Genomic DNA, 20,227 nt, shown 5'->3' with positions numbered 1-20,227 from the left:
CGCTTACAATGTAACTAATTTATATATAGGATTTTCTCCCTATGAAGCTTCTGAAATAAAGTGTCTACTAAAGTAGACTGATAACTGCACACAGTTTTAAAATCCATGGTCCAAGATCATCCGTGTGTTTTTAAAAGCTGCGTGAGGGAAATCTCCTCCATGAGGAAATCCTCATGGAAATTTCCTTGCATGACACATTGGGAGCCAAATTTTGTTCCTCAGTGGGAATGCTGCCATTAAAATATGGCAGATCCCCAAGGGTCTGTGTGGAGGCGCTGCACTCCCACATTGTGGCTCTGATCCCATCAGGATCCTCTCCCCACCCCCACTTCTTGGTAGCCTAGCTCCAGAGGCTCCCCTGGGTGAAGTGGCTGCCAGGAAGAATCCTCAGAGAAGTTATTAATGCCTGGAGCTACGTTGACTCTTGTGGCTAATGTTCAAGTGGGCAGAGGGAGCAATGTGATTTTTCTCCCCCCGCCTCTTTCATAGACCCTGTTGGGGGGACCCTCCAGCAGTGTCTGGGTGGCAGGGTGAAAGGAGGTGTCCCTTTGTACCACAGACTCCCCAAGCCCTTTTCTACATAGGACACCATGCTCACTCTGTCCCCCACCCCACATGGATCTAAGGAGGTGCAGTCTACCTCCTTGATTTATAAAGTCACACATTTTTAAGTATTGCTATCAGTAAGTCGCTAGATTTATTTCAGTAAGGCCATACACTAGTGGACTCCCTAAGTCACTTTCCTATATGGCTGCTGTTCTTATCTAGCACTCAAACCCAATAAATATAGTAAGAGTGGATGTCACCAGCTGGTGACGTGGGAATAATTCCTCATTCTTGGTATGTTTTGGGGGGGCGGGGGTTTGTTAGTTGGAAAACACAAACTGAGATCTGGGATTATATTCTAGAGGTTGAGAAATAAATTTGGAGCCAATTTCCCATTTTCAAAAATGTATATGTAATTTTTTTAATTGTTTTTGTCTTTCAGGCTAACTTGTGCTTTGTGGATATTGACAATCATTTCATAGAGCTGCCAGAGGAATTCCCCCAGTTCCCGAACAAACTGGAGTTTATTCAGGAAATCTCTGAGGTTCTCCTTCAGTTTGGAATCCCTCCGGAGGGTAACCTGCACTGTAGTGAGAGTGCCACCAAACTCAAGAATCTTGTCCTTAATGACTTGGTCAATGACAAGAAGAACGGAAATATACCCAGCAACACCATCAACATGTACGAGTTGCTGAAAGGCAATGAAACCATCGCCCGTTTACATGCTCTAGCAAAGAGGACGGGAGTGACGGTAGAAAAAATGACCATCACAGCTCCTATGGCAGAGAAGGAAAGGGACATAAAACTGCAGTGTGAAGAAGAGGAGCTGAGGGACTATAAACTAAATGTGCAGCTTCGTGAGGTCTTTGCCAACCGCTTCACTCAGATGTTCGCGGATTATGAGGCCTTTGTCATTCAAGCTGCACAGGATATGGAGTCATGGCTGACAAACAGGGAACAGATGCAAAACTTTGACAAAGTAAAAACAACCAGAAGCCTTTTGGTTTAGCTGACTGCTATTGGGTGAAATAGCTACATTTTAGTTATTTATTCATCGCTCATCCACTCCACAGAGTCCTGTGCCTTTTGATATACAGGGTTAGAACCTCAGTTGGTGTAAATCGGCATAATTCCATTGAAGTCAGTGGAGCTATCAGCTGAGGGTCTGGCCTGCACATGCAAATATAATTCTAGCTGGTGGCTAAGCAGTTGACGGAGCATTACCTGTGACTTTGTTCAAAGTGTAGTGATATAAAAGCACTCGCGTACTGTGGGAATAGGTGCATTCATGGAACTTAAAATATAAATCCTTTTATAGTGACACTTTCTTTAAAGCAATACTTCCCTTGCTTTCCATCTAGACTTCCTTTTTTTCTCACATGGCTTTGCAGTGAAACTGACCATTTTTTTTCTCTAATATCAAACTATGGAAAGAGATGTGATGTCAGAAACCTAGCATTGTAACTTTAGCTTTGTGAAGAATGAAAAGTAGGCTGTGAGAGGTTGGGGAGCAGATGAGGAAAATCTGACATGTTAGTAAAAGAAACACAGACTTACTGGTCACATCACTTGATTTCAGTGTGGCTTTTTAAAGGAAGCAGTAGTGCTCCTATAGCATCAGCTTTGTTTTTTATATCCAAATCCTACGCTAAAAATGACACGAGGAGGATTAATATCAGAGAAAAAACAAAAATGATTTTATGTCAGGTTTGACAAAAAGTAGAAATGCCGCCTCTAATATGGTCTTTAGCTTATCAGTATTTGACATGGGGAGTGGAACAGGCTACCCTCCCCTTAAAAAAAACAAGCACTTAAAAAAAGTGCTTGTTTTACTAGGCTAATTTCTCTAGCATTTCTACAGATGCTGTCCATTTTGGTGGCTTGTCAGGTGAAACCTGAGTAGAGGATTTAGCCACACAGCTCAATTTTAATGGAAGTTGTGTAGATAATTCCCTTCGTCAGGTTTAAAAATCTCAGCCTAGGTGTCTTCTCTTTCCTTACAACTGGAGATTGCATAAATGCGTTCAGGAGCTTCATCTAACCTTTATCCATGTGTCAAACAGTTGTTTCCTTGACTCTAATAGATGCAGGTAGTTAGGTGGATGCTAATTACCCTTGTAAACACAATAGAGTGCTGACAAGGAGACAAAGGATATCTGAGGTTCCCAAACTGTATGCACTTGATAGTGGTCCAGAGGGAGATGAGATGTCATGTGATGCTGGCTCTTCCTGTTTCCAGATGCTACATTGCACTAAAAGACGCTAAACAGTACACTAAATACTTCTCCACACAAGTAATTGCTGTAGCTATCAGAAAGATGTCAGGATCCACCCTGTGAGTATGTTTGGGAACCTTTGGATACATGAACTAGTAAGTCTTTTCTGTCTCTGTTCTATAGTATAGGAGAGGTTTGTTTAATAAGTGTCAAGACAAAAAATAACAATACGGCACTAATTATCTGTCCCTTATTGCAGGCTTCTTTTCTGTCGGACCAGCCTGAGCCTTACCTGCCATTCCTCTCACACTTTATTGAAACCCAGATGTTTGCAACTTTCATAGATAATAAGATTATGTCCCAGTGGGAAGAGAAGGACCCTTTTCTGCGGGTGTTTGACTCCAGAATTGAGAAAATTAGACTGTATAACGTAAGGGCTCCTGCACTCCGGACATCTATATACCAGAAATGCAGCACTTTAAAAGAAGCAGGTATGTCCAGAGCTGCTAATGTTCAACTTCAAAAAATAAAATTCAAGGGTACAGTGGGGAGAATGAAGACCTTTAAACAAATTAATTCTCAGCCATTTGAGAGAGAGATGAGCGGCTTGTTGAAGTGAAAGCAGTACTTAGCAGTATCACTGTTTTGGCTACCGAAGCTTTTTTTAAACACTAAAGGTGTAGGGAGAGTAAGCCCAGGCTGCCCTCCTCCCCTCCCTGACTCTATTTCATGAAATTTTGGAATTTTAGAATGAGTTTCAGATTTTTGTGGTCTCTGTCTCTCTTCCTGACTTTGAACAGCTTTTGGTGTTGCTCGGATAAGCTGAGGGGCAGCTGCTCTCAGGAGCAGCACTGGGTAGAAAGGTTGAGTTCCTGGGCCAAGGTGTGTGGCAGCACTCCCCCTCCATCTACTCTCATGAGGAGCCAGTTTTGGACGGACTGAATCACAAATTCTGCTTCGGGTGGGGTGAAGGGCACAATAATCAAATGGGGAGACGTTAATAGAAACAGTCCCGAATAGAGCTTTTGGGGACGTCGTATCACTCCACAATGTGCAGTGCACTAGAGGCTGCTTTTTAATTCTTTATGTTCACAGGACACACTTTTTCTCCCCTCAAAATCCTGCACAGGGATTTAGCCATGCAGCACCTGTTTGGGGAATCTGTGCAGCTGAATTCCACCGTATCACTTAGGAAATGTATCCCTAAAGCTATTAGGATGCTAAAGAAATTATTTTCAAATGTGTTTTTATTTATATAAAGCTTTTTAACTGTTGCTAAAACTCAGCATGCTCCTACCTTACAGAAGAACAGTAGGAATGTCTGTCTTGATTAAAAACCGTTCTAATTTGCAGGTCAGCTATCTATCCAACGGCTTATTTCTGTTGATATTGTGGCACCAGAACCTCATGTTCTGTCTCGTGAAAGGCAGCAAGATGATAGTAATAGCAAGTCTCCTTCATGTTTTATCGGTCACATGAATTGTGAACCCAGCACCAGTCGCTTGTTTCTCTAACCAGCTATTTCTGGAACTGTCAGAGCAGGCATTTAATCTTCCATTCTTGTGCCTCCCAGTATTTTGTGCTATCAACAATAGAAGACACTAAAACTAAGTGAAACTTAATATAAAAAACCCATACTTTCTAATACAGAGGTTCTCAAACTTTTTTTGCTGGTGCCCTCCCCCCCCCCCCCTTTGAAAATAATTCAGGTCATGACAACCCTCCATCCCCCAAAGTGATAGCAAATTACTGTACATGCTCATAGGAACATACTCCTAGTATTGCCACCCTTATTTCTGTGCAGCTGCTGTTGGCAGTGCTGCCTTCGGAGCTGGGTGGCCAGAAAGTGGAGGCTGCTGTCCCCGTTTCTCCCTCTTCCCCTCCCGCGCCCCCAGCTCTCTCTGGCAATATTTTGTGTGATCTCATGAGCCCCCCTACAATAGCCTTTGGACTCCTAGTTTAAGAAATGTTGTTCTAATAACAAAATACCAAAAGATCCGCACCCTTTCAATCACAACTCTCTAAAGTAGAATACGGGTTGTGGGATGTGCTCTTCACAAAATAGTCTAGGTCAGAGCTGTAATTTCTCCATCTTTCATATTTATTCATCTTTAGAATCATTAAGACTAAAAAAGCCACTTACTTTAGTGTAGTGCAGGGGTTCTCAAACTTCATTGCACTGTGACCCCCTTCTGACAACAAAAATTACTACACGACCCCAGGAGCAGAGGCCGAAGTCTAGGCCCCGCTGTCCTGGATGGAGGGGCCAAAGCCCAAGGGCTTCAGCCGCAGGGTAGGGGACTGTAGCCTGAGCCCCACCCCCCAGGGCCGAAGCCCTTGGGCTTTGGCTTTGGCCCCCACACCCGGGAAAGTAAGTCTAACACCAGCCCTTGCGACCCAGTAAAATGGGGTTGTGACCCACTTTGGGGTCCTGACACACAGTTTGAAAACTGCTGGTGTGGAGGCTGTGAAGAGCTGAATAAACCAAGTAATATTTGGCAAATACAGATTTCTCCACTTATGTTCATTGCTCATTGTGAATCAATAAATTGAACTGGTTTGGAATTTTTGGTCCCATTTTACTGGAGACTTGAGATGAAATCCTGACCCCATTGAAGCCAATGGCAGAACGCCTGTTGACTTCAGTTGGGCCTGGATGTCACCCTTTGTTTTCTAGTGAGTCTTTCTGCTTCCCTGTCATAGCCTTGAGGGCTCCTAGTTTTTTTCACCTTCTTTACACTCCCCACTCTTCAGGCCTCTTGGTAGTCACCAACATCCCTTAATCCTCATGAGGATTGGATAGGACTTTCTTCAGAAGTGGTTATCAGTGACAGTTTTATTTAGATTCAGGAGAATGACTTTGTAATCAGAGGACACTTCCAAGACCAGAGTATGGCCTCCTGCGTGCCCAAGGAAATAGACTGAGAATTCAACCTGGGCCTCTGGTGTAATAACACAGGGCACTGCTAGCCTTTAGGTGACTGAGCTAGTCTTAGAATAAAAAGTTTTAAGGATAAAGATGGTTAAATCTGACCCATTGACTCAGCTTAAGTGATCATCCTTTTCTCAACAAAGTGTCTTTTCCCTCAAATATATTTTTGTTGCCAGTAGTCTGCATTAAATGCCTGCTTGTTTCATTTTTGTCAGTAGTAGTTTTCCTAGCTAAAGAATTATTTTAGCGGACCTGTTCATGTAATAATAACTGGTCAAGTGTGACATTAAAAATAACACCACAAACATTTTCTCATTTTTCATAAGTGAAACATGTGAGAGATGTTCTTGTGATCAAACTGTGCTTCTGCTTGCCCCTCCCTCAAAATAAAATGTTGTCCTTAGCTGTCAGTCTGTGTATTAGTGAACTGCATTCCTTGCTTTGTCGAACAGCCAATAGCTTGAATAACCTAGTGTCGCACACTACTCTGCATTTCAGTTTTAGAACTCTGTTCGTGCCACACTCTGGGCCTTAATTTTCCCCAGCTGACAGGACTGAGAAGTACTGCAGAAAGAGGATGCTTACACAGTGATGATTATGTTCCTCTCATCACTCCACTACAGCAACTCTTTCCTTTGAGCAGTCCCATAGAGTCACCTGGGAGAGGTGGTCTTGGGGGTGTGTGGAGTGAGGGAAAGGAAAATGTCTCTAATTTAGTGGTGGAGAGGGAGCTCCTCAAGATGCATGCATGTCCCTCTCTACATTAGTATGTACACATGCTTTAGAAAGTTTCCTGCTTGCTGTATCTAAAATGATCAATTAATTAATTGTAGAACTTAACCATGCTCTGATTTTGTGCCAGTTCCCTGCTGTGGCGCATGCTTCAGATTAGGACACTAAAGTAGTTACTCATTTGTCCATACCTTTTGCAGCCCAATCGATTGAACAGCGGCTCATGAAGATTGATCACACTGCCATCCACCCGCACTTACTTGATATGAAGATCGGTCAAGGCAAATATGAACAAGGGTTCTTCCCAAAGTTGCAATCAGACGTGCTGGCAACAGGACCTACCAATAACAAGTAAGCCCCCTCGTTATTTCCTGGACTTCTGAAGATATTTTACTAACCAGGTTTCTCTTATGATTGACTCACTCTATGGACAGAAGCCAGGAATTATTGGTATTTCTTTCCAGTCCAATGAAATGGAGGCAGCTTTCACCATTTCTGTCTTCTCTGAAGTGACAGCTTTTGAGTTCGCAGCTAGCTGACTTTCTGGTGTCTCTTTAAGCTAATCCTAGTTTTTGAGATGGATACACAGTGATCATTTTTTGTTTGATTCAGTCACATCATGTACTTATTGTGTCCACCTCACACTTGGTATTGTTTAGTTTTGTCCTTGATTTAATATAAATTTAAAATGCTACTTACACCATCAGTTAGAACTAAGACTACATACAAGTCCTGGCATTTAATCTATATTAATTTTTAAGGGAAGCAAAAGGTCACAAGAAGAAATCAGTGGTCGGCCAAATTAAGGTCATTAAGGAATTTAAATATATTAGGAACAAAAGAAATTCTACTGGTCCATTACTAGATGGAAATGGTAGAATTGTCAATAATAATGCAGAAAATGTAGAAATGTTAATAAATACTTCTGTATTTGGGGAAAAGCCAGATTTTGTATTCAGAACATAGGATAATGGTGATGAAACACTTTCCATTCCAACAGTAATTCAGGAGGATGCTAAAGAACAGCTACTAAAGTTAGACATTGTTAAATCAGCAGGTCTGGGTAACTTGCACACTAAAGCTTTTAAAAATAGCTGTCAGGGGAGCACTCTAGACCATTAATGTTGATATTTTTCTATAAGTCTTGGAACACTGGGGGGAAGAGCGGGTTTCAGGATGATTAGAATAAAGCTAATGTGGTGCCAGTATTTTTAAAAGAAATAAGATACCGAGGCAATTAAAGACCTGTCAGCCTGACTTTGGTCCTGGACAAAATAATGAGATGGCTGATACAGGATTCGATCAACAAAGAATGAAGAGGGTAACAGAATTGCCAGTTAACATGGGTTTATGGAAATTAAATCTTCTCAGACTAATTTACTTTCTTTTGAGAGATTACAAGTTTGGTTCAGAAAGGTAGTAGTGTTTACATAATAGACTTCTGTAAGGCATTTGACTTGGTACTGCATGGCATTTTGATTAAGAAACTAGAAAGATCAAAGTCTACAAGGCACAAATCAATTGGATTAAAAACTGGGTAACTCATGTGTCTCAAAATAGAACTGTAGGGAATTGTCATTGAATGGGTGTGTTTCTAGTGGGATTCTAGAGTACCTGGCCCTATGCTATTTAACATTTTTATCAATGACCTAGAAAAATATATATAAAGTAATCATTGATAAAGTTGGTAGGTGGCACAAAGACTAAGGGAGTGGTAAATAACAGAGGATAGGTCACTGATAAAAGTTGATATTACTTTTGTATTTGGCACTGGTGTAACCGCTACTGGAATACAGTTCCCAGTTCTAGTGTCCACAGTTCAAGAAGGAGAAATTTGTAGAGAGTTCAGAGAAGAGCCACAGGAATGATTAAAGGATTTGGAAAACTTGCCTTCATTGGGAACAACTCAAGGAGTTGAATCTATTTAATTTATCAAACAGAAGGGTAAAGGGTGATTTAATCAGCTTGTAAGTACCTATGTAAGGACTTGTCTACATGTAAAATGCTGTAGTGCTTCAGTGAAGGCACTACCTATGCTTTCTATGGTTCTCCCGTTTGTGTAGGTAATCCACCTCCCCAAGATGTGGTAGCTAGTCAATGGGAGAATTCTCCCATTCACCTAGTGCTGTCTGCACCAGGGGGTTAGATTGCTTTAACTGCATTGCTCAGAGGTTTGGATTTTTCACGCTCCTGAACAATGTAGTTATACCAACCTAATTTCCTAGTGTAGACCTAAGGAACAGAACTATGATAAGAGAAGACTCTTCAATGTAGCAGAGAAAGTATAACAATTTTTGGAAGCAGAAGCTAGACAAATTCACACTTGAAATAAGGTGCACATTTTTAATAATGAAGGTAATAAACTGCAGGAATAATTTTAACAAGAGTTGTAATGGACACTCAATCACTGGAAATTTCTTAAATCCCCAGCCTGGAGCCCCCTCCTGCACCCTGAACTCCTCATTTCTGGCCCCACCCCAGAGCTCTCACCCCCTCCCACACCCCAACCCCAATTTTGTGAGCATTCATGGCCCCCCATATAATTTCTATTCCCAGATGTGGCCCTCTGGCCAAAATGTTTGTCCACCCCTGAAGTATGATGTTGATGTTCTTTAGTTTCTCTTGTTTCGTTTGAAAAGAAAACTTCCAAGTTTATTTTAAGAATTCCATAACAAGCTAGCTGCTACTCATGATCCAAACTCCTCTATCCATATCTATTGGAATAAAACGGGCCATCTTTAAGGAAAAGTCCATTTAATTTTGATGCTCATTGAAATCGACCCATCTACAAGATGATAGTATAAGTTTTCTGTTTCAAGATCTAGCAGGTTTTACAACCTTAATGGGACTTCTAATGTTTGCCATCTTTGTAGTAGTAATATGGTAAAAGAATCCTAATAACAGAAAACAAAGCTATGTAAATGTTTCATGCTTCTTGATTAGTCCATTGTTAAATTATAGTGAATCAAATATGCTCACAGCACAAAGTAAAACAATTTAATAAGCCCTTGCTAACATGTTCAGTCTCAATTGATTGTTGTAACTCTATAACATGAAGCTGATACATGAGATTAAATATTATTGAGGAAAACGTGTATCAAGGTTGGGAACGTATGAGCATCAAAGCAATTTGCAGAATGAGCAGTGAGTGCCTACAAAGAATAACTGAATGGATTTTTGCCCCAGAGACTTTCCGTCCCTGTTCTCTTTCCCCTAAAGAGGTTGGTCAGTGAAAAATGTTTTGCTTATATGTTAATTGTTGTTCCTCCACTCTACATGTTTGGCCCTGTTTCTCCTCTCTTCTTCTGCCATATCTCTAATTCTCTTATCTTCTACCATCCGTTCCTCACTGGTCTCTGGTCTGGTTTTTCTTCCTGCACCACTTCCTGCTGACTTCATGCTCTTATCTCTGGCTCCTATTTCCTATGTTACTTTGTGCTCCCCTTCTGTAACAATCTTAGACAGAGGTGTGATCCAATGGTTTGAGCACAGGCCTGGGAATTGAGATCATTTTTGTTACTGTATCAGCTTTGCCATGGTCTTATAAACTTGGTGCCTCAATTTCCCTGCCTTTAAAATAGGAATACTGCTTGCTTACTCATCTCACTGGGATACTGAGGTTTAGTTAATGGTTGTAAAGATAATGTGAATTGCTAAGTAAGTACATAAGTATTATCCTCTGTCTAGTTTCTGCTCAGTGAATGGTTTTCATTCTGGTTTTCTTAAACTAAGTTTTGTAAGCCTATTGGGGCAGGGACCATGTGTTCTGTATATCACTGAGTGCTCAAGAAATATTAATGTTTCCTTGACTTCCCTTTCCACACGTTAATAGCCACTTTAAGGATGGTGGCTTTTATAAGGACTTTTTAAAATGACTACCTAAGCAGCCACACTGTCACTTTTTGCATAGAATGGGGCATCTTTGCACTGCATCTAAGTAAAAGGCAGTTAGACTCCATCAGCCTGAAATGCAGATCTTGCGTAACCCATACAAATAATAAAAGAATGCTTTCTTTTATTTGAAGTGTAAATAACATATATTTCAGATTTACGTTTTGTTACCTAATATGGCAGAGCAGTGATAAGAGTAACAGGAATGCTCTATTTCAATGTTTTGTTCAAATGCTTTTCATTAAGACTAGAATTTGACTTATTCTGACTATATGTATGCAATCTGACTGAAAGTGAATCAAGGATGGTCTAGAGGATTCAAAATCCAATACTTGAGCCTTTTACTTTTTGCTCCCTTGGTCAACCCCAGTCTAAGAGCATAATAATGATATGGTGCCTCTTGCTCTACCCTTTGAGAAATGGCTAGATCTACATTAATAAAATGGCTTGTGAAATGTCATGCATGAAGAACTAAAGATGACATGAAAAATATGCATCCCCATTCCTACAGTGCCGCACAGCACCATGTACTTATTATGTCTATACCGTGTGTGTGGTGTTTGTCACCTTACAGACAAAGCTCCTGCCTTAAGGAGTTCGCAGGCCAAAGACCACACGGGAGAAATGGTTTAGTACTAAGACGAAGAGAAAAGTGGCACCTGTGGAATTGTCATCACCACTTCCTGCAGCACTAGGTGGTTTTATGCCATTCCTCCAAATCACTTCCATTTATATAATCTGACAAGATTACAGTGCAAAACAGAATGGCTGCAAGTCATTTTACTTAGCTTTTTCTCCATATTAGCTGTTTAAAAGATCTCCTGTTACCACCAAAGCAATGAAGTCGCAAAAAAACCCAATCTATTCTGCTTTATAAAAAAAAACAAAACAAAACCACACCTCAGCTCCCTTTATCCTCCAGAGAGTTGAATGTAGAAATCTGCTACAGAAATCTAGTACAGAACACACCTCAAGCCCCAAATTGTCACCAAAGCTGTATATTGCAAGATACTGATCTTGGTTTTGACCTTCCGTTTGGTGCTACTTTGATTTGGCGGCTACTGGAGCTTTTGTTCTATTTGTTGATATTCTAACTCTGTATAGAAGTATACTGAGCTGAGCAGATCAAATGCAGAATTGTTTACATATACATATCTCTCTCTCTCTCACTCACACTCTCTCACACCCCATACTGTGTGTACGCACGCATGCCTCCATTTGTTCTGAAGGTGTAATAAATCTCCTTGCTAGTAAATGAATACAAAAGCTGGAGAAGTTGATTGATGGTCACCAGTTTATGGCACGATAATGCTGGCAACAAAAGATCAAGCTATTTCATGCACATGAGAAGGTTTAAACATATGTAACTTGTGGGTAAAAGGTGAACTGCCAAGGTTTGTAGGCCTAAAAAGCAACCTACCTTGGCAGCTGCTCTTCATCGAAGGGCTTATCTTCTATGGTATAGGTGAATGTATTTCTTGTCTCCTTCCCTACTGTGTTCTGAGCGTGTCCATCTTAGTGGTGGTGATGGGGAGTTACATGAACATGTAACATTAAATTAGCATTAAATGCGGTTTCTTCACGTTCTTGTGCCCTGTCAGGATGTTGTATACGCTGCAGCACATGCCGTAACTATGAATCGTAAACTGCTTCCACTCACTCCTCTCCCCTTTTCATCTGTTGGAAAAGAAAAATATGCCTGACTGCAATATTGAAGTTTAGTCCTTGTGTATGTGAGACAGCTGTATAAGTATATTGTTTTTAGGCCTATCAACCTTGACGTTGGCTTTCATGCTATTTTTATGAGAGAAATTAACCACCTCAGATATGTTACCTTTAGAAATGGACATAGTTAATCCCTTCCCACCATGCACATGCACACATCCGAACCTAAAAATTGTTTAAAGTGCTGAAGAGTAGTTTATTTACTTTCTACCTGCCAGGACTCCCTTGTCAATAGACTTCTTTTCAGGGGCTTGCTCGTATGGTTCCCCATGTTTGAGTGGAAGAATCATTTCTCTGGCTCCTCCTCTGAAATAATACACTGACAGGAGTTCTTCCTTCATGAATACTGTGGAAGTGAGATGCCAGGAGCATACCAAAGTGGCCTATTGTTCCCTGCTCATATTTACCATCTGTTCCAGGGCATTCCACAGGACAGTCCTCAGAAGTAACCAGAACCTTGTTAGTAGTAGCATTTTCTTTGAGGAAGAACAAACAAAATAGGTCACTCATAGATGCACTGACCTCCATACTTTCTGTATGTATGAAGAGAAATTAATTTTAAATCTGATCTCTGCCATTAAATATTAAAACCTCTTAATTTTTTGAGCAATGAGATTTCAGGCAAGACCTATGTGGCCCAAGAAGAGAGAGGCTGAAATGTTCTAAAATTCCTTCATCTTCCCTGCTTACCTCCTGTTAATTCTTCACAAAATGTTCCAGCCAGCTCCCCCAAGAGATTCAGAATCCCGGTGGGTTGCTCAGACTCTTTCCCCTCTCCTCCCTCATTAGTCATCAAGCTACCAGGAGTTTGCATGGCAGTGTAGCTGTGGTAGAACGGTAATGGCAGCCAAGGCATAGCTGGGCCATGCAGCGTAAATACCCTCTGGTTTCAGGTGGGTTTGTACTGGGCACAGCCCAGCTGTGCCTCTGCTACCAGCGCTACAGCCGTTCCGCTGCTAGTTAGACTCGCGCTAGCTTGATGAGAGCTTGCAGTAGCCTGTGCCCAAGAGAAAGGGAGTCTCACCCCTAGCTTGTAGTGTCGACATAGCCTTAGATGTTCACTCAGCTCAAGCATGCACCAACTTGACCAGTTTGATTTTCCAATAATTGCAACAAAAATATGAATATATGCAGGTGGAGGGGGACCAAAGCGCTGTCCAGAGTTCAGGCTAAATATTAAAAATTAAGTCAGGCTAAAAAGCAAAGCCAGATACTGACAGGAAGTAAAAATTATTTCCATCCTATTTTATTTTGTTGGGGATTTTTTCCTCTACTATATCTTTATTGGCTGAAGATCTTCAAAGTGTAAAATTGCTGTTAGTTATGTAAGGCAACACTTTGCTTTAGCTTTGAAAAATGGTGGTGACTTACTAAAATCACAAGATAGTATATTTTAAGGTTTCTGGGAAGGTGTGCCTCATTGGGTCACTAATGTATTCCTTTGAGAAAGGAGTTAGCACTTGCTTCTCACCACTAGATCATTAGTTCAACTCCAGTCTAGGGCTGGAGCAATGGAAAGCCATGACCATTTTGCAGGTGTTGGAGGCATTCCCATTCTTGGCTTTAATAGCTGCCTTAACTAGCAGTACGTTTATTGTGCATTTATAAATTGATACAGTAATCAACTCCCCACCCCCATTGCAAAGATTTGAAATGAACAAGAATTGAATAGTACCATGAGAGAACTGCACAGCTACTTTTTATTCTGTATTTTGTACAGCGCCTAGCACAGTGGAGCCTGGCCCTCACCCATGACCTTAGCACTACTGCAGTACAAATTATTAATAGTATGTTGCAAAGACAGAAGCCAGTAACTGGTTTCCTCTAGGCCTGCAACGACTTTGGAGTAAAGAATGCTTTTACAGTTGTCCCCTGGGTTTGGAAGCTTTAAGGTTACAGTTTCTAAGAACAGTACTGGATAGCTATTTTTTTAGATGAGAGAACTCCACTGGAAATAAATGAAAACATAGTACAATTTTCCAAGACTCTCTAAAAATCTGAAGTAAAGATATACATAGTATCTACAATTCTAAATATTTTGTGTAAAGTTCATCAAGCTTAAATACCCTTGTTCATATTCTTGGTACTCCTGGTTCCCTGAAGAAATCTCACAATCAAATATTGCAGGTCCCAGAAGTCTCATTGCTGCAAGCCACATAACTAAAACTATTTTATGATAACACAGAATAGGGCATTCTGGCGTGACTTCAGTGGACCTGGAAGTACCAAGGAGATGTACAAATTAGGGGGAGGGAGAGTGTTTTAAAGAGGTTAATAGAAATGTATTACCATGCTTGAATCCCCATGCCATCCCTCCCAGCTTGGGGCATGCAGCAGAAAAATTGGGGTTTAACTGTTCTTTGTTTTTGCTTTGCAATTTCTCTCTCAAGGCATTAAAATATAAAATATTGATAAAATATTTTCTTACACTTCCTCCAGTGTTTAGATACCTAGACCTAAATTTTGCTGGAGGGTAGGTATAAAAGATACAACACCTATATGGTGTAATTATGGCTTTTAGTCGCAGCCCTGATTGTTTGCCGGGGGGTGGGGGGGGAGGCAGTTTAGAATCACCACCTTTCCCCCAGCAGTTCTAGGGAGGGCTCAGGATGCATAATACATCTCTGGCCAGCTCTGCTGTCCTGTATGGAAATGAGACCATGGCCCATCCTCTTCTCTGCCTCCTTTAAGGTGACTATCTCCAGCGGCACTAGGAGGAAGCAATCACTGCATGCTCCTGAACACATACTGCACTTGTTGATAGCTCCTGCATTAAAAGTTCATGGTGAAGGATGAAAGAGGGGTCGCAAGGAGCTCTCTCACCCTTTATATGTGCCTCACAGTTTCCCACCCATACCCCGTTGTGAGGGCAAACAGGGACTAGTCAAAATATGGCCTGTTGGGGATTGGCCCAACCTATACTATTATACAGGCATAGATGTACATTTTGCTTCTAGCTCGAGCTTCTAAAGTATGGCAGTGCGTGTTTCTGAGCTGGAATGCCTAACCAATACATTTAGAAACAGAGTTCTGGACGATCAGACTCCGTTCTTTGCCTGGGAGTGGGAGCATCCAAAGTGTTTACAAAGATGAACAGCACCTTTTGCCTAGGCTTTCCCACAATAGTACCTTCATGCCCATAAAGAGAAATCATTATTACGCATATTCCACAGAAGTGGGTGCCATATGTGAGTAAACAGACACTTTGAAAATGAATTGCCTTGTGGATTTAAATGAGACATCCAATGAGCTTGTTTAAAATAGACTATCCTGTAAAGAAGCATAGAAATGCAGACCTGGAAGGGACCTTGAAAAGTTATTTAGTCTATCTTGCCCCCCGAACCATGCTGAGGCAGGACCAAGTTCGCCTGTTCCCTACGTGATAGGGGTTTGTCTAACCTGTTCCTAAAATCCTCCAATGGCGGGGATTCAACAACTTCCCATGGTAACTTTATTTCAGTAGTTAACTATCTTTTTGGATAAAGTTTTTCCTTCTCTCACCTAAATTTACCTTGCTGCAAATTAAGCCGATTACTTCTTGCCCTACCTTCAGTGGACGTGGGGAACAAATTGATCCCCATCCTCTTCATAACAGCCCTTAACGTATTTGATGGCTGTTACCAAGTCCCCCTTCTGTCATCTTTTCTCCAGACTCAGCATGCCCAGTTTTTTAAATTTTTCATCATAGATTTTCTAAACCTTTTATCACTTTTGCTGTCCTCTGGACTGTCTCCAGTTGGTCTACATCTTTCTCAGTCTGGCACCCAAACCTAGACACAAGCCTCCAGCTGAGGCCTCACCAGTATTCAGTAAAGCGGGACAATTATGTCTCACATGTTATATTTGACAGTCTTGAGTTTATTTAAAAAAAAAAAAAAAAAAGCAGCAGTGATACTAGCCTTTTTCACAACTGCATCACATTGTTGGCTAATGTACAATTGGTGATCCACTATAATCCCCAGATCCTTCTCTGCAGTACTGTTGCCCCTCTCAACCACAGAAGTTGGTCCCTTAAAAGATATTACCTCACCCACCTTGTCCCTTGTGTTATTGCTTGTCACTTACTCCCCATTTTGATTTTGTGCATTTGATTTTTCCTTCCTAAATGTAGTACTTTGCCCTTGTCTTTATTGAATTTCATTTTATTGATTTCAGACCAAACCTCCAGTTTATCAAGGTTGCTTTGAATTCTAACCCAGTCCTCCAAAGTACTTGCAACCTCTCCCAGCTTTGTGTCATTCATAAATTTTATAAGCATATTCTCCACAAAATTATCCATGTCATTAATGAAAATATTGAATAGTGCTGGTACTCAGGACAGACCCTTGCAAGACCCCTCTAGATACTCCCTCCAAGATTGACTGTAAATCACTGGTAACTACTCTTTAAGTATGGTCTTTGAACCAGTTGTGCACCCATCTTGTAGTAATTGCATCTGGACCACATTTCCCTAGTTTGGTTACGAGAATATCAAGTGGGACCATGTCAGAAGCTTTTCTAAACTTGAGATAAATCTCATCTTCTGCTTTCCCACCCCCCCATCTCCTATGCCAGTAATCCGATCAAAGTAGGAAATTAGTTTGGTTTGGCATGATTTGTTATTGACAAATCCATATTGGCTGCTATTACCTAATTATCCTTTAGGTACTTATAAATAGTTTAATATTTTGTTCAAGTTTCCTTCCAGATACCGAAGTTAAGCCGACTGGTCTATAAATCTCTGGGTCCTCTTTATTTCTCTTTTTAAAATTAGATACTATTGTCTGCCCTTCACCTGTCCTCTGTGACATCACTCATTACAGAACTAATCAAATAATGAAGTTCTAATTAACTTTTAACATTACTTTGGCCCACCACTGGTTTTTCCTTGTACTTCTTTTGATTGAGGAAATGCACAATATCAGTGCCAGGAGGTTGATGTGAACTAGCATAGTCCTGTGGGCAGTAGTAATAGTCAGTTTTTGTTTGCTAGCATTGTGAGGAGGAAACTGAATCCTGTAATTCATTATGTAAACTGCTACATCCCCGTATATTTTATTTTAGCATGTAATCTATCTGCAATAGAAGTGTCACCAAAGATGATGATGATGCTAATTATATTCCTGGTCAGTTGTTTTAAAATAAATAAATAAACCAACAAAACTACACCAAATCCAACTCAATGAGATGTATTGTAGAATGTTCTCCCCCCCACCCACCCCCTCCAAAAAAACTGTAAACCTTAAATTCAGTCTTCCCTAATGTAATTTCCCTGGTGTGCTATGCTGTGTGTCCTGTATACAACATTACACAGCATTTTTATTCAACTTGGCATAGAAAGGTTGTTAAAAACATGCGTGAGGACAGGTAGTATGAAATTCAACCAATGTTGAATGCCATTGTTGGCAAACAAGTTAATTACAAAGGAGTGGCATACAAATTGAATGTTCAAAAACTTCAAAAAACACACATTTTTGGTTAAGGTAAATAAATACTATTTCCGCATGCTCTGATTTTATATACCCTATTCTGTACACAATCATCAGCCAGTCACTAGTAACTTGTGCTGTATTACGCGAGAGCCGGCAAGCATCCTTTTTTCTTGGGGCTTTGCTGGTTCCCCATCTGCCATGAAGCCTTACCTTTAGGGTTGTCAGAAATTCATCAACACTAATACACGTTGTAATTCACAAATTTTTATGCATGTGTGCTGCTTTGAAATGCATGATTCCTTCACGCTTACTGCAGCGACTGACAAAAGCTTTCTCTTCTGATTTCTCTTACTACATAATTTCAGTCGGTGGGCCAGTCGAAGTGCCACAACACAGCGCAGGAAAGATCGCCTTAGACAACATTCAGAACATATTGGACTGGACAATGATTTAAGAGAGGTAGGTGATATCTGCAGGCACCAGGGGGCTTAAGTCAAAGAACATAGACTTAACCAAAGTGTATTTTGCTGCCTTTGGCAATGTTTGATACCATAAGGTTTTCACTCATCTTTGTGACCGTTACATGATGTACATATAATTTATACATATAGTATGTAATTTTAAGATGTTCAAAATTGTGTCCATGCACTGTAAAGATTTTGTATTTTCTAAATTGAAGAACTATAAAGCAGTGTATTAGTGTAGATTGTTTAGACTACTAACATAGCTGAAAATTCGTGAATACCTATACTGCAAAATGCAAATGAAAGTCAGACTTAATATTTTACACCAATTTTTCCATCTTATAACAAATCAAAGTTTTAAAATACTAAACTCTGAGGCTCTGCATTGTAATAAAACAGACTGTTTGCCATAAACAGACTTTTGCTAATATAGACCCCAATCCTACAACTATACTTATGCAGGCAGACCCTTTTGTGTGGATGGAGTTGTCAGATTTGGGCCAATAAAAAGTATTTGAGTTTTTCAGAGATGTTATGATAAACACTGACCACTTGGCGACAAAAAGGAGGAGGATTTATTGTAAGCGTTCTCTTTTGTGTTGCATAGATTAGAAACTTTTACCAGTTAGCCCATTTAAAAGTGAAGTATTTGGTGTGGATTTGTTTGGGGGTTTTTTGTTTTTTGTTTTAACTTGTATCCAAAGCTTGGAAACTTCCACACATCTTGTAAACCTCAATTACTTGTGTGCTTTTTCCTGTCTCTTCAGTTTCTCCTTTTGATTGTTTAAAAAAACATTTTCTGCCACATTTTCCACTGTGACTGTAGTTCTTGTGCTATTTTTATCATTAGAAAAACAAACAAAAATCCACCAGACCTTTATACTGTTTTGCCATTGGCCTTACTGAATAAGCTTTACCAGGGTTGCTCTTTGAAATTAAAATATTAAGTAAAATTGAATTCTTCAATCACAACTTTAAAATTCAGTTTCATTGAAACAAAGCAAAACAGCCTTTATAAAAGTTTGTTGCTATTTTTGTTAATGTGACTTTGTAAATATAGCTTTAAACATTACATTGTGTATATCTCAGCATAACCCTTTCAGTGCTTCATCAAGTATTTAATTTTTTCTTTCTTTTTTGTTGTTGTGGATCATATGCATGCTTGTTTTGCTTTGTCTCCTCTCTTTCTTTCGGGCTTTTCTGCCATTGGTATATCTGGCTCCTCTTAGCCATCGGAGGAGCTTTTGATTCATCAGAACTCAATGGCATTCTGGGAGTGGGATCAGGGGCCACCCCCTCCTGCACGACCTCCTAAAAAATCCTTCTCTGAATGCTGCCTGGTATGTTTTTTTTGTTGTTTTTTGTTTTGTTTTGTTTTGTTTTTTTGCTGAAAGCTGCTTTGAGTGATCTTACTAGAATAAGGAATCACTCTTCAACATCACTTCAGTCTCTCCTTTTTGTAGCACATACGCACACCCCTGCAGTTACTGAAGTGTGGTTACAGTCAGAAAAGTAACACTGAAAATGAAGTCATGGGATTTCATTTTAAGCCTCTGACTAAGTTTATGCTCCTAAAGTTGTTTTTTCACAGCTTAGGATCTCAAGTTCAAGCTGTGTCCTTCTGGTTGTGATATTAGGCCACAAGTAAAGATTCGGCAGTGAAAGCTTAGGTAGTGATGGTAGTTGGTTGATACTGATGCGCAGGCAGAATAGAATGCAGCTTGCTCTTTCTGTAGCAGACTTGCTCTTCTGTAGAACTTGCAGGACCAACAGAGTTAGCAGGATTAAAAATGTTTGTTGGTATATAATACATTATGATTTGACGACATGTTAAGGAGTAGAGCTCAGTTGTCTAAATTTTTTCACTCTTCAGACTATGACCGCACTTTGACTTATTTTCTTTATCCTTTTCCCTTTAAAGAGAAGTTTTATATCTATCCCTGTTTAGCTATTCCCCTTTCACTGTTCTCATAATGTTTATTATTTTGGCACAAATTAGATGAAACTACTATTGTGAGGCTGCCAGTTGTTGAACAGAATACTTTCATTTCATTAGTGCCTAAAACAACTTTTTAATGTGTTTATTCCTTTCTCATCTTATTTATGCATAACAGTGTTCTGGGTTTAAACAGAGATGATGATAACCAGGCGTATGTGCTCGTCCCCTATCAGATCTATTGAACAGGCTGTGAGTTAATTTGTCCAAATTTTGCATTCTGCCATGATCTCCCAACATTTTTTTTTTCATGCTCAAGCAATTTTGGTCAACTCACAGCAACACAAATTTTGGAATTTGTTTTCATTAAACAA

General features: G+C 40.2%; 1 protein-coding gene across 3 annotated transcripts in view; it reads left to right on the top strand.

The window, feature by feature from the left end:
• The window catches only part of DENND5B (DENN domain containing 5B), a 176,269-nt gene that overhangs the window by 111,273 nt on the left and 44,769 nt on the right, over window positions 1-20,227 (top strand). For all 3 annotated transcript variants that reach the window (XM_037878454.2, XM_037878445.2, XM_043540835.1), the window contains 4 exons: window positions 989-1,525; window positions 3,022-3,253; window positions 6,627-6,777; window positions 17,819-17,912. In XM_037878454.2, the coding sequence (XP_037734382.1) occupies window positions 989-1,525; window positions 3,022-3,253; window positions 6,627-6,777; window positions 17,819-17,912 (1,014 nt within the window). The remainder of the gene's footprint in view (window positions 1-988; window positions 1,526-3,021; window positions 3,254-6,626; window positions 6,778-17,818; window positions 17,913-20,227) is intronic.

This window comes from Chelonia mydas, chromosome 1 (assembly GCF_015237465.2).
Source record: "Chelonia mydas isolate rCheMyd1 chromosome 1, rCheMyd1.pri.v2, whole genome shotgun sequence".
Lineage (NCBI taxonomy): Eukaryota > Metazoa > Chordata > Testudines > Cheloniidae > Chelonia > Chelonia mydas.
Note: the sequence above shows the minus strand (reverse complement) of the source record. Positions and strands in the feature narration are given on the sequence as shown.